Source organism: Protopterus annectens, chromosome 9.part0 (assembly GCF_019279795.1).
Source record: "Protopterus annectens isolate FY-2018-M chromosome 9.part0, PAN1.0, whole genome shotgun sequence".
In the NCBI taxonomy this organism is placed as follows: domain Eukaryota; kingdom Metazoa; phylum Chordata; order Ceratodontiformes; family Protopteridae; genus Protopterus; species Protopterus annectens.
Window position 1 is genome coordinate 210,888,601 of NC_056743.1, and position 14,077 is coordinate 210,902,677.

At 35.8% G+C, this 14,077-nt stretch overlaps 1 protein-coding gene across 1 annotated transcript in view; it reads left to right on the forward strand.

The window, feature by feature from the left end:
• The window catches only part of ANO9 (anoctamin 9), a 567,237-nt gene that overhangs the window by 156,044 nt on the left and 397,116 nt on the right, over positions 1 to 14,077 (forward strand). Inside the window, exon 6 of the mRNA XM_044082760.1 lies at positions 2,167 to 2,263. Within this exon, the coding sequence (XP_043938695.1) occupies positions 2,167 to 2,263 (97 nt within the window). The remainder of the gene's footprint in view (positions 1 to 2,166; positions 2,264 to 14,077) is intronic.

Here is a 14,077-nt window from a genome sequence, read left to right on the forward strand (position 1 = left end):
AATCAAAGAAAAAACATAAAAACTTGATTTTCCTTTCAAACAGTTGTCCAAGTTTGTTTAAAAGACTCAAAATGTAAAAGAAAATAAGTGTTAAGTTTGTATAATAAAATTCTGTCAGGAAAAATAAAATAAGGCATAACTAAGACTTTGTACTGTTAGTAGTTTGCCATCTTGGTCATGCCCCACACAATGTTTATTTGAAAACAAGGAATTAATGCTTTTAAAATAATTTCTGGGTGAAAGTGCTAAATCTTGGTCTCAAGTAAAAGACGAGCATGTGTGTGTGTGTGTGTGTGTGTGTGTGTGTGTCTCTTCCTGGATAAGATTGCAACATAGTTTTCTGGCTTGTGGTATTTTGTACACTGGCTGGTGTTTGGTCTTTTTTGGTTAATGAATATAATTACATTCTAATCTACCTAATCTCCACTTGACCAATGCCCTATAAACTTTGATCTCACTCTGTCACTATCTCTCACTTCTTTTGTGTTTTCTGTCTTCCTCCTAATTAAATGTTAAGTTCTCTTCTCATATACATATATTTTACTTTTGTGCATATGTCTAAAAAATCATGTATGGAATATGACTATGGAGTACACTAAAACTGTTATTGTAATTTCACTTTCTAATGGCTTACCTTTAGTAGTCCAGTATTTTTATGTTGATGTATGAATATGCATCTAGATAGAACATTTATTTCATAGTTAAATCTTTATAAACCACTATAACTTGCATGTATTAGAACTCTATTAATTAACCTAACTGTAAGTTTGTGACTGTATTATTAACATTATTAATTATGCAAGCATGCATGTATAATTTCTGCAATTAATCTATAACCAAGTGTTTTTTCTTTTAGTGTCTTATCTGAAAATGGGCCTATTCCAGCAGGGTTAATCTGGTTAACAAAACGTAAATAAATACAATAAATCTAAATTATTTATTTGATTCCAACTTAGCCTACTTGATTGAAGCTCATATCTGGGCAGTATCAGCAAGTCTATCAGCTTTTCCACAGTTTTCATTGCAGCCATTCATGCAAGCTTTACTTGAATGAGGTTTACACTTAGGACAACTAAACTATATTATTTTTCTTTGTAAAATTTGAGTTTTGTATTGCAAAACAGACGTTGACTTCTGTAAACAAGCAGATACAGTAGAACTGAAATACTTTAGCTGGCCTTACTTCTGGTAAAAGCTCTGGTTATACAACTATAAACCACTTACTTGTTTTTGCATAATGAAAGTGCACTCATAACCAAGCCATCTTTGTGCAAACAGATGTGTCACCCAATTCTCTCAATTTATCTATACAGCTGCCAGCCTTTTACCCAAAGTAAAAGAATGAGATTGAACATGGTTTGCATTTTGTACCCATTTACAGGTGAATTAACAATTATTAATTAAGGAGAACCAGTGAGTTCAGAAAAAACATCTCATTTGAGAGAAGAAGAGAAAAACCTACTTAATTAATAAGCAGACTTTGTCAAAGTGACTGGTCCTTTGTATTGCATTTTGCTATAACAAGTATAATAAATCTCTTTAAGATGCATTTAAGGGCAGAGTCCACTAAGGCTCTTTCTCCATCTGCAGTCTGTTTTGCAAATGTTCCTGCACAAAACATTTTAGAAGCTGCTACATGGACTACAGCCCACACTTTCAAAAGAAAAATGCTGCTTGGCGACAAACACATGCACACACACACACACACACACACACACACACACACACACACACTCCAGCGAGGGAAGGATTTGCTCATTTGCAGAAATGCTTTTTACTTTTTTATTCTTTATCTTTTGTCACGTTTTATACAATTAAGAAAAATCAGTAAAACATAGCATGTAATGGTGTCTAATTTGATTGACTGAGCATAGGAAAAGTCCGATGTTGAAAATTCTAACAGGGCTAGAAAACCATTTTATATCGATATACCCATGTACAGAGACATTTTCTCAGAGTTCTGCTGTTGTAAGTATTTTACTCATACCTTTACTTTCTCAGTTTCTAAGGGGAAAATCCCTGATGGTTTGTATTATTTATTTTACAGTTCTTTACACTTTGGGGAAGTAACATGCTTTCCTCTGAAAAAGTACTCCTTAAACATTTTTTATTAAGTGATAAATAAAATTTGATTTTCTAATGGTCTTCTTCTCTCATTGCCTTTAGTGAGGAAATCTGTAATGCAAATACTACCATCATGTGCCCACTGTGTGATCAGAAGTGCCCTTTTTGGTTGCTTTCAGAGACTTGCACATATGCCAAGGTAAGCAGTACCATGAAGCCCAGAAAATCTTAGCTCAAACATTAGATGATAAACTTGTAAAAAAGAAAAAAAAAACATTTCAGAGAATGTAATCAGACATTCATATATTCAGGGTGTGTTATTTATAAGTAAATTCATAGTCTTACATTTCATTTCATGCTTACTTTAATGTCCATATGTATGGTTGTGTATGTTCCACATACTTGTGTTCCTGTGTGTGTGTTCATATATTTCAACAGATTTTTGAACATGGTAGGGTCCTGCTTGGCAAACAGATGTAAGAGCAGGGGGGTGGGCAAAAGCATAGTTTTAACATAACTACTTCACTCCATAATCCTTACCATTTATCTGTCCCTTATTTTCTGTCAGACATTTGCATTGTTACTCATACAATGTTTGATTTTCTGATAAATCACAGAGAATTACAGTCATTCAGCAGTATCAAAGTTTCATACATCTTATGTTCAGAAAATACATGTTGATGCAAAATGTTGTATTACATTTTAAGGAAATCAGAGTAATTTTTAAAAAGTTTTCTTGATTTTGGGCCTTTATTCCCCTCCCCCCCATTATTTTGACTTTGTCCAGAATTCCTGAACAAATAAGTTAAAAGGTATGATATAATTTCCAATAATCTTTCTAAATATATTATCACATGTATTTTGCACTTTTTCTTCATCTAGTCTGTGCAGAATACTTTATAAACATTCCAATGTGAATACTGTCCTTATTACCATCATCTGCAGCTAATTAATCTACAGTGGCAGATTTCAGTAGGGGCGATTGCCTTGAGCTCACAGCTCTATGGTCACCTGTGACCAGACAAAAAATTATATTTTAAAAGTATTGTGTTCAGTACTGTTAACTTATTTTACTTAGTGTACATACTGAACCTTGCAATTGATTTTTTTCTAGATAAAAATACGTTAAATGACAAGTACCTCAAGTAGTTACCTTTATAAATTTGCAGTGCCTGCCATTTGTTCATGCACAGGTGAGTTGATGAAACCAGTGAAAAATAAATACCCCACAGTATGTGACCCTACGTGAAGAGTGGCAGCTTTTTCTTCATTAGACAGCAATAAATAGAAAGCCATGAATATTGAATACTCTATGTCGGCACTTGCAGTTATGAACTGCCAGTTGGAAATATGGCTGCAAGTCATGCTGTTACAGTAACTTAAGGCAAGTAAGTTTTTTTAATACATTGCAGTGAACTAGATAAGGAGATTGTGGATAAAAACAACTTGCCTTCTTCATTTGGTCAGTTTTCAAGTGTGGGATTAAGGGCTGGTGTGTGATTATGTGAAATAAACTGAAATATTTACTTTAATGTGGTGGCAGGCAGCCAGATGGGGGAATGCTAGCTGTTCTGTGGATGACACCAACCTGCCCTCATTATTTGAATTGTTTAAAAATGGTATTAAGGGATAGTGTGAATCTCTGTGAAATGAACTGGAATATTTACACTCTGGATGCTCACTGTGTGGAACAAATTTGAAATTGTCCGTAATTTCATAGACTGTCCTTGAATTTGCCTAGTATTTTCAATCACAGCGTACATCCTTGTTTTTCCAGCTTACAGTCTGGCTTTGTAGGACTACTGGTCTTTTGTATGAAATGAGTTTTAAAATGTTCCCTCTGGGAGCTGCTCTTGTAAAACTAATTTGAAATTTCTACTGAATTTACAGAATGTTTCTGATTTTGTCTATTGTGCTGGATAAGTAAAATTTGTGTTTCTGTGGCAAACTATTCAGGATTGCAGTCACTAAATATGGGGGGGTTGTGGATGAAAGCAATTTACCCTCCTAACATTTGCTCAGCTTATAGTCTGTCTTTAGAGGACTATTGCATATTTTTTTATGAATTAAGCTTTGGGTAGCATTTGTGTAAACTGATTTGAAATGATACCTGATTTCACAGACCATCCCTAATTTTGCCTCATTTTGATATATTCTTCAAAAAATTATGGTTTATGCCCAATCACTGAGAATTGCAGTTTTAAATTATTGCAAACATGAGTTTCAGACATCATATCCTTCAGAAATCCTATGCCAATGAAAAAAATATTATTTTCATTACTTTCTAAGTATATATGAACATTTTTTAAAATATATTCCTGATTTTGGGCCTCTGTCCCTTATTACCATTTGGCTTCTCTGGAGATCTTGCTCTGTATTAATTCGTCAACATCAGAAGAGTTGTACACAACAAAGTGGCTAATTCGGCTGGGTGGGTTTGGGGGCTGTTTATGGATTAACATAAATTAACATCTTGTTTCTCATTCAGTTAGCCAACTGGCTTCATAGCACTAAGGTGCATGCATGTGAAATAAGTTGGAATACATGTAGGGTGTTTACTGTTTATGTGAAAGAAAGATGAAATTACATAGCTCTCAGTTGTCCCCAAGTTTGCAGAATGCTCCTGATTTTGATTTATTTCTCATAAAATTTTTCTTTTTTTTGACAAATTGTTGGGGATTGCAGTCACTAAATGATGACTTCATGCTCTTTAGAATATGCATGTCAATGCAAAACAGTTTATTCTAACAACTTAAACAGCAATATTTAAAACCTGTCCCTGATTCTATTTTGGCTTTGTCTTGATTCTTGCTGTAAGAATTTGACAGGCATTACATTTTATTACAACCAGATGAAACATATGTATGGCAAAATTGCTGTAACTGGTGGGTGGGTGCTTGGCTGTGGGTGTAATTAACTTAAGTAATTTGCCTTCTTGTCATTTGATCAGTTTAAACTGTTTACCTTTGTAAGACTAGTATGCATTTATATGAAATAAGTTACAGTAGTTGACCTACTATGTATTCATGTGAAACAAATGATAAATACATTTATTATGTACATAATTTCTTGCCACAGACATATGAGGTATTTGCTTCTGTAGAATATGAACAGTCAAAAAGCGTGTGTTCAAGGGAATTGAGTATGTGACAGTTTGTATAAACTGAGATGTACTGAGTACTGTGAGCTCTGAACTGTGATTAATGGAAAAATACTGAACAAACAAGAGTCTGCCTGAAAGCAGGAAACTGTGCCTTTTATGGAAGTATATCCAACTCTCTCTGTCTGCCTAGAGATATGATGATGTGAATTGTCTTATGTTTATGGGTAAACCTTTGATTGGTTAATTGCCCTTTATAATGGTCCAATTGGTTCATTTCTTTATTTTGTATTGTCAGCAATATCACCAGTATATAAGCTTGTTTATTCCTTTGTTCTGGGAGTCTCCCTGGTGCTTTCCATGAGGCTCCCGCACGTGTGTATTGTAGTTAATAAAAAGCCACTGAAAGAGAGAAAGAACTGTATCTGTCTTCATTCTTAAAGTAATGTACGATTTAACACTTTCAACAGTCGGACTATAATTGCTGAGTGTGGAGGCTGTTTGTAGATGAGAAAGGCTAACCCTTCTGTCATGATGTCATTAAACAGTCATTAGTCTGCCTTTGTAGGACTAGTGTGCATTTCTGTAAAGCCTGTTAGAATACTTTACTGGGGCCATGTATTTTAAAGTTATTAGACATTTGAACCGGACAGTGGTAGATTATAATAGCAGCAGTGTGAATGATCTTAAATCAGAAAGATGACTCCAAAAGATGTGGAGTTATTCATGGTCACAAAAAATTGTTTATGTGGATGGTTGGGCCCTATGCCATGAAAAGCATCCCAGGCCCAAGGTAGTTAATCTGTATGTCTACCTGTTATATATAACTTTATTTTTATAATACGTAATCTGAAAATGCTTATTACATGTATATCTCACTTTGAATTATAGTCTAGATTTACTTTTGATGCCTGCTTCTCTTGCTATAATTATCCTGATTTGTCTTAGAATACACATGTCAGTTTTTACATTCTGTATACATTCATATTTATAAATAATCAACATTAAATAATGTGCTGTAAGTCAACAATGTATAACTGTAATGTGAAAGTGCCTGATAATATTCACATGGACAACATATAGTTATATCCTGTATTGCCTCTTTTTTAATTGCTCCAAGTCTTTTGGGTTTCTAATACCATGAAGGGAATGGACCCCATTCCTATGTCAAAGTATGATTAAAGTTCATGAAATTAGTATTGTTGCAGTCTTTCATGTCAGCCAATAGTGGTCTTTGCAGCACCCGCTGTGTGGCCAGTAATGACTCCTTCTGCAGTTCGTATAGGTTACATGGATTTGTAACATATCCAAATACGATTGTAAATTCTTTTTTATAAGACCCATTGTTCCTACTACTATTGAAACTGTCTGGGTATCTTTCTTCCACATTGCTCTTGTTTCTGCCTGCAGATCCTGATATTTTATGACTTTGTGTCTCTTTGTATGCAGGACACTGTAGTCACTGGGTGTGGCAGTTTCAGTGATCAATGCTACTTTTGTCTTCTTTTCTTGGACCACTGTATCCAGTTTTCTAGCATCTATCTTTTGAACTGTTGGTAGTAGGTGATCCCATGTGATATAAACTTCATCATATTCTATGATTCCTTTTGGCTCATGTTTCCAGTGTTTTTCAGCCATGTCAGTACCATAATGTTTGCACAATCCCCAGTGCAGCAGTCTCTCCACATTATTATACCTTTCAGTATACAGTCCTGCCATTAGTGTGTCGCAACCAGCAACAAGGTGTGTGTTTCCAAATTAGTTTTACAAAACCTGCATTTGTCTGTTTCTCCCACATGTTCAGTGGACTTTGTAGCCCACTGTCTTGGGCTGCCAGTCTTAGCCTTTCATTTCTTGGCTTGCGTTTGCCTCTCCTCAACCATTCCTGCATTTATTCTTGATCAACATGAGACTTTTCCAGAAGTTTTCTATATTTGCAACTATATTTATGTTTTTTCCACATTTCTTGCCTTCTCATCTGGTCCTTCACCTTATATATTTTTTTGGCAGATTCAGTTGTTGCCTGGTTTTTCTCTACTTCCGGTTTGATTTCCATTCCTGCTTGACGTCGATATGCTTCTGCTAAATTAAGTAGAGAAGTCATCTCAGATTTATTCTCCTCATGTTGCAAAACTTTCACTAGATTTGGATCTTGTGAAGTCAGTAGATATGTGTGGAGATTATTGTAGATCTATACATGTAATCAATTTCAAGGAGGACCAACCCTCCTTCGGAACGGGGAATATATAATTTTGGTATACACTGATTTTGTTTTCTAGGAGCCAAATTGTAGCCATGGCCTAAGCTGTTAAGTAAACAGCTTAATGGGTTAATGGCAGGGCAGAATAGCAATGGTGACAGAGAATCACCCTGGAATATCCCCCATTGAATTTTTATCCCTGGGATAATAATCTGTCCTTTATTATGGATTAATTGCAAAGTGGTCTGCCATTGTTTCATGGTTACTGTAATGTAGTCAAACAGGGTAGGGTGTATCCTATGCATTTTTAAGCACGCTTTTAGCCATGAATTTGGGTTACTATCAAATGCTTTTTTGTAGTCAATCCATGCCATACTTGGATTCTTCCCCTTTTTACAGTTCTCCACTATAACTTTATTTAACAACAAATTATCCTTTGTTCCATATGACTTTCTTTTATTGCCCTTTTGTTCTACTGTCGTAATTGAGTTTTCTTCTAAATGACTATAAACTCTGTCAGCATCAATTCCCGTGCATAGTGTATATGTCGTCAGAAGGCAAGTTATTGGTCTATAATTTTTAGGGTAGCTTTCAGGTTCACTCTTAAGAGCATTGTTTTGCTTGTTGTTAGCCAGTGTGGTGTCTGTTAAGGGTACGCATTTACATAGTTCTTACTTATGGCTAAATCTTTGTGCAAAGATGTTAATACTTTTAACCAAAAGTTAGGTACTATGTCTGGGCCTGGTATTTTCCAGTTAGAGGCTTTTCTTAACTTTCTTTCATTCTCTCTGGCTGTTGTTTCATCCCATTTCATATCCTGTACCTTTAAACATCTTATTCTTTCTTATACTTCTATCCATTTAGCATCTTTGATATGTTCCACAAGATCTTCATAGATATTTCTTCAAAATGTATCTACTTCCTCTTTTTTTGGCGGTCTATCAATTCCTTTTACCTTATTTCCTAATTCTTGTAAAACTTTTTTGGGTCATCAATAAATTGATTATTTTGTACTTTTCCTTATATTTATCTGTGTATCATCTAAGTTTTTCTGTCTGTGCTGAAATTTTTTGTTTATTTGCGATAGTGTATGATAGATTCTGATCTGTTCTAATACTGTGCATTGATTTAATTACATCTATCTTTCTTAATATTTTTATCGATCTGTTCCATCTTCTATAATCTTCTAACAGTGACACTTCTTGTCTTAATTGCTTTATAGCTTTCTCTACTTGATACTTCTGGGATGGTATTTAATTTCTTCCCTTCCTTTCCTTTACTACCCTGTGATCTTCTGGTAGAACTTTATCAGTTATTAATTTAGCAGCACAGTAGTATATCCGGTTTACTTTTGTTATATCACATGGATCTGTAGGGACAGTCCTAATTACTGCATTCATTTCTATTATCAGACTTCTTACTTTTTGGGTTTTATTGACCTTCTGCAGTCTGTTTCTCTCATTGATCTTAATATATCTATCCCTGTCCATTAAATCAAGCAACTCTTCTCTTAGTTCATTTTCTTCCAAACTGAGGGCAAATCCCTTGTTTTCCATTACCTGTGGGCATTCTACAGAAAGTTCTATAGCATCTTCCTGTGGCACATTCTCTTCAGTTTCATCCTGTGTCATCTGTTGCTTGTCACATGGGAACTCACTGGCTTATCACTCCTCAACATTGACTAGCTTCAAGTGAATGTTTAGACTGGTTTCCTGTGGAAGACTCCAAAATATCTTGATATGGCACCAGACCAATTGCTTCCTGTTTTACTGGTTTCCCCTTAATTTGGATATCCATTGCTGTATCCTGTTGTGGTACTTTCTGCATTTGATTTTCTACACTGAATTTTTCTCTTTGCAGCTGCTTCATAACCTCAACTTCTATTTCTTTGACTTCTCCATTACTAATCTCTTTTTCTACTTTTCCTCTTAGTCTTCTTATTTTTTTGTATTGTAAAGTTTTCAATATCCAGATTCCTTTGCCTGTATTTCTCTTCAAATATATTTGGTGCTGCTCTTTTTGTATTGGTTAGTTTTGCTTTCTCGTTTGCATAAATATTACACCGTATTAAATTTGTTTTCCTTTCCCATGTCCATATTTCTTCTTCACGTTTCCTGATCTTCTTGCTTTTCCTTATTCTGGGGATTCACTCCATCATGCTGTGATGTAGTCTGTGTTAGACCTTCTACATTAAATCCTTCACTTCGCAGGCACTCCATAACTTCAACTTCTATTTCTTTAACTTCTGCTTTACTAATCTTCTTTTCCATATTACATCTTTGTGCTATAAATTTTTTTATTGTGAAATTTTCCATATCTGGATGCCTTTGCCTGTATTTCTCTTCAAATATCTTTGAGACTGTCTTCTCTATATTAGTTAACTTGACTTTCTCCTTTCAATAACTATTGCACCATATGAAATCTCCCTTTCTTTCCCATGTCCATATTTCTTTTTTATATTTTTCAAATATCTCTAGGCTTTGTTGTTTATATTTTTGCACTTTTGCTCAGATGCTTCTTTTTCTAAACAGATCATAGTTTCTTGATTTATATACTGTTTTTCAAAAATCTGTTGTATTAATGAATGCAAATTTTTATTTGTAGCTTCTGACAGTTTTTCCTATGGAAGTATTTTTCTTTCCTCTAATTTCTCTCTTAATCATTTTGTATATGTTTTGGCTGGAAATTCTGGGCTTTTTACATAATAGTAACAGTACATAATTTCTTTCTTATCCTCAGTAGTCCACTATGTCATCTTTATGGCTCTTCTTTGGCCTATCAGTTTTTGTGGACTGTTTCTTCGGGGGCCATCCTCCCCCTGGGCCTGGCCTGGCCCCATTGTAGGAATGTTTCCGTATTTTGACGATTCTGCTGTGTCCTTTTTTTCCATTCCTGGCACCAGTGTGCCTACCAGGATTGGGCACTTTTTTATTCTCGGTCTTGTGCACCCAGCTATCTTTATTTGTTTTTGACCTACTTCTGTCCAGTATATGCTATAGAAATACAGTCTATATATCACTGTCACCTTGGTGAGATTTTGTGAAAAACAGGGTCCACCTCGTGAAGGTACTCACCAAGTCTTGAGGATGAATTCAGGTTCAGCACTACTACTCTCCTTTGCTTGCTGACTTTTCATTTCTCCATTAGGACCCCTAATTTTCCTGTGAAAATTCCCTAATGTGTGTATTCCATAGTAAATCCATAGGTAACCAAAGATCGGAAGTTCATTTGATCCATTTACTATAGAGACCTACTATATAGAATGATTTATTCTTAAAAACCTCTTGGAGCTTGTTTCCCCAAGGCCTTCTCAGAAAAACAAACTATGCCCAGTAGGACTTGTCAAAAGCTATATCTCCTGTTTAGGTGGATAGTGGGGTGGCAGTCATGAATAAAGAAAGTCAGATTTCAAAATTACTTCCAGCTTCTGCCATCCCCTTGGAATTTGTGTATGGTGTTGGCTTGCCTAATGGAATACAATGACAGACCTCCACCTATGCAGCCAACATGTACCCTGAAACTTAGTGCAAAATGCACTGTATGGCAGAAAATGTTAACCCAGTACCAGTGATGGTGAAAGTTTTCATCTCCAGAAAGCTTAAATACCCATGAAGAAAGATCAGAAGAGGTCCATTTTTGAGCTATTCATCCTCTGCAATTATTTGCAGTAAGGAGATTCACAGTGCATGGTTTACAATTTATCTTTACAGTGCTAATCAAGCTTGACTTCCTGGGTACTACAGAAATGTTTGACACCTACTTGCCCAATTCTAGCCATAGGATATACAAGCAGTACCTCAGGTTCAGACTGGAAGATGCATAATATTGATTCAGTTCTTTTCCTCTGGAATCTCTGCTGGGTCCAGTAGCTTGACAAAATGTATGTCTTTGAGTCTGCCCATCTGAGGCTAGAGGAAATGCATTTGATTATTATCTAGATGATGCTTGGTTCACGTTTGCTCCATAGAAGAGGAACAATGAGCCCTTATCTCTGGCATCCAGTGCTTCTTGACTGTACAGATATCATTAAATATCTTGACATTGAAAATCAAACTTTGCCAGCAGAAGAAATTTCTGGTACTATCACTGACAGAATCATAAGACTGTCTTTTCTACAAGACATGATCTGCTTGGTGAAACACCTCTTTCTACTTATCTCCCAGAATTCTCACTTTCTGAAGCCCAGGCACTTGTGTCAGTCATTTTTCTTATGGTCTGTCATACAAGATTACAAATGAAGAAGGTCCAGTGGCATCTGAAAAGCTTGTGGAATCAGCACAGCCATTTCTTAGAACACCTGCTTCCTTTTATCCTTTTTCATTCATCTCAGCTTCCTTGCTACTGGGCCATCATCACAATCTCAACCATTTCTGCTTTAACTCTTTTCTTGAGTGACACTAGAGACTTCTAGCAGGCTCTTCTATCTTTATCTGAATAACTTCCACTCCTACTTTCTGAATCTGCTACGTCAGCTGTTTTAATTATCTGTGCTGAAAGACTCTGTTTTAGTGTGCATCTCCTCAGCCAGTAAGATGTCAGAGCTGCAGGTTTGATGTGCAGTCAACCTTAGATTATTCTCAAGAATAATCCTTCCTTCTGTATCAAAAAGGTCTCCAAGCACTTCATGTTTCTTAGCTTTCTTTTCCCCGAGCATGAGAACAAAGAAAAATGCTTTTCATTGGTGATGTATATAGACAATTTATTTGCTTTACTAATATGAGTAAAGATATTACATTGGACACTGTGGCTTTTTGTTTGTCTTCATCATCCAAAGAAGACAGAGCAGACCAGATATCAACCAAAACCTCACCACATGGTTGGGAAATTGTATTATGCTTTGGTGCTCATGATAAGATGCTAGCTGAAACACATCAAAGCACAATCTACAAAAAAAATACAACCAAAACATTATTAAAAAAAATACTTTTCAAAGAATTTGTGAAGCTATGACATAGACTTCTATGCTCACGTCTTCCATCCACTACAGTTTACATATCCATTCAAGGAGGTGTGCTGGTTATGCTATACTTCTGGGCTTATTGTAGTCTTCCATCTAAGTCTGAGGTCTGGGACACATGCTCACTGTCTGTCTTCAAGTAGTTTATACATAAACAGCAATAATGTTCCTTATGTGGCAGCAGCACAGTTGTGTGAGGGTACTTACCATAACTATAAAGGCATGCATCTGGAGCATTTCTCCTGGGACTCTGCTGAATATAGGCTTTGTCCTAGTCGGACTTTCCCGTCAACAAATGTTAAATAAATAAATAAAAATAAAATAAAATGGGACCTTTACTTTAGTACTCTGTCTCTTTTTAGTTAGACATAGATTTCAAAGCCATTTCCCTTCTCCTTTTTTGTTAAGGATATTTGCCCTTGGTGTGCAAATGTGTTTGTGGGGTATTTTGTATTTATGCCATGCTGGGGATCTGTGTGTGTGTGTGTGTGTGTGTGTGTGTGTGTGTGTGTGTGTGTGTGTGTGTGTGTGTGTCTCAGAGAGAGAGTTTGAGAGTGTTTGAGGGGGCTATGGGGGGTAAGCTGCTTAATGTTTGACAATTCCATCTGACAGAGTTCAGAAACAGTTTACCTTTCTGGTGTATATTTGGGCAGAAAGTGCAAGAATATTTGCTGTTTACTTTCAGCTACAGAAAAGAACAAAAATCATATTCTTCTGGAGAATACCCAGCTGTTGCTAAGGTCTGCTTGGAAGAGGGAAATATGCCAGAAGCTATATCCAATTATTTTGAATGCATTCCCATCAAGTATCCTACTTCTCAAACACCTGCAGTTATCGTTTAGTAGTTAGCACAAAGGATTAAGGTTGTAAGCTGTCAATAAATGAGCTGCTACTTGTGGTACAGGCTTTGAGAAACCCAGCCTTCATTTGGCTGTTGTGTGACCTCAAGCAAGCCAATTAACCAGACAGTACATTGGGTAAATTGGGCTAGGCTCCTTAATGGCCTACTAGATCACATGCCTAGTAACTACCTGTGAGCTGTAGTAAGTACGATTACACAATTGTAATTTTGTCATATGCCATTAACCAAATGTATAGTTATGCACAAATTTTCAACCTTGCAGGAAATTACTTCTGAGCCAAAAATTACTCTGCCTCTGATTTATGAAGGCAGAGTAAGGAGCAAGGGGAAACTTGAGGAGAAAAAATCTGTGATCTTTAGAAATTAATGCATGTATGTGTGTACATATGTATATATGTACAAGTGGTACAATTGACTATAATTACTAAGGCATGGCAAGACATTATGACATCATGAGAGTAGAACTTCAAACACAAAAGTGTAAAAGTACAGTGTCTGAGATTAGGGTGTCTTGGAAAACTCCTCTTACCCTGACATACAGTAATACTGGAGCTGTATGCAGTAGGGGTGTGGAAGGTGCAACCCTCAGTGCCGGACAGTACAGTGAGGTAAATCTTGCAAGCAGAAGTACTTTCCATGAACTAACTGTGACTCACTCATTTATGTTCAAAATTTGAAGATCACATTTTTCTACCACATGCTTCTGTCACATAGCTGGAAGAAGGCAATGTTTGGATTTGTAAACATATGGTAGAGGAACGCTAATGCTCTTTTTTTAAAAATGTATATAACGATTCATATTAAATTAGTACTCTGTATAGAAGCTTCAAGTGGTAGTATAGTACAGTAACAAATTATTTACAAACTGCAAATGCAAAACATTTTTTGTAGTAA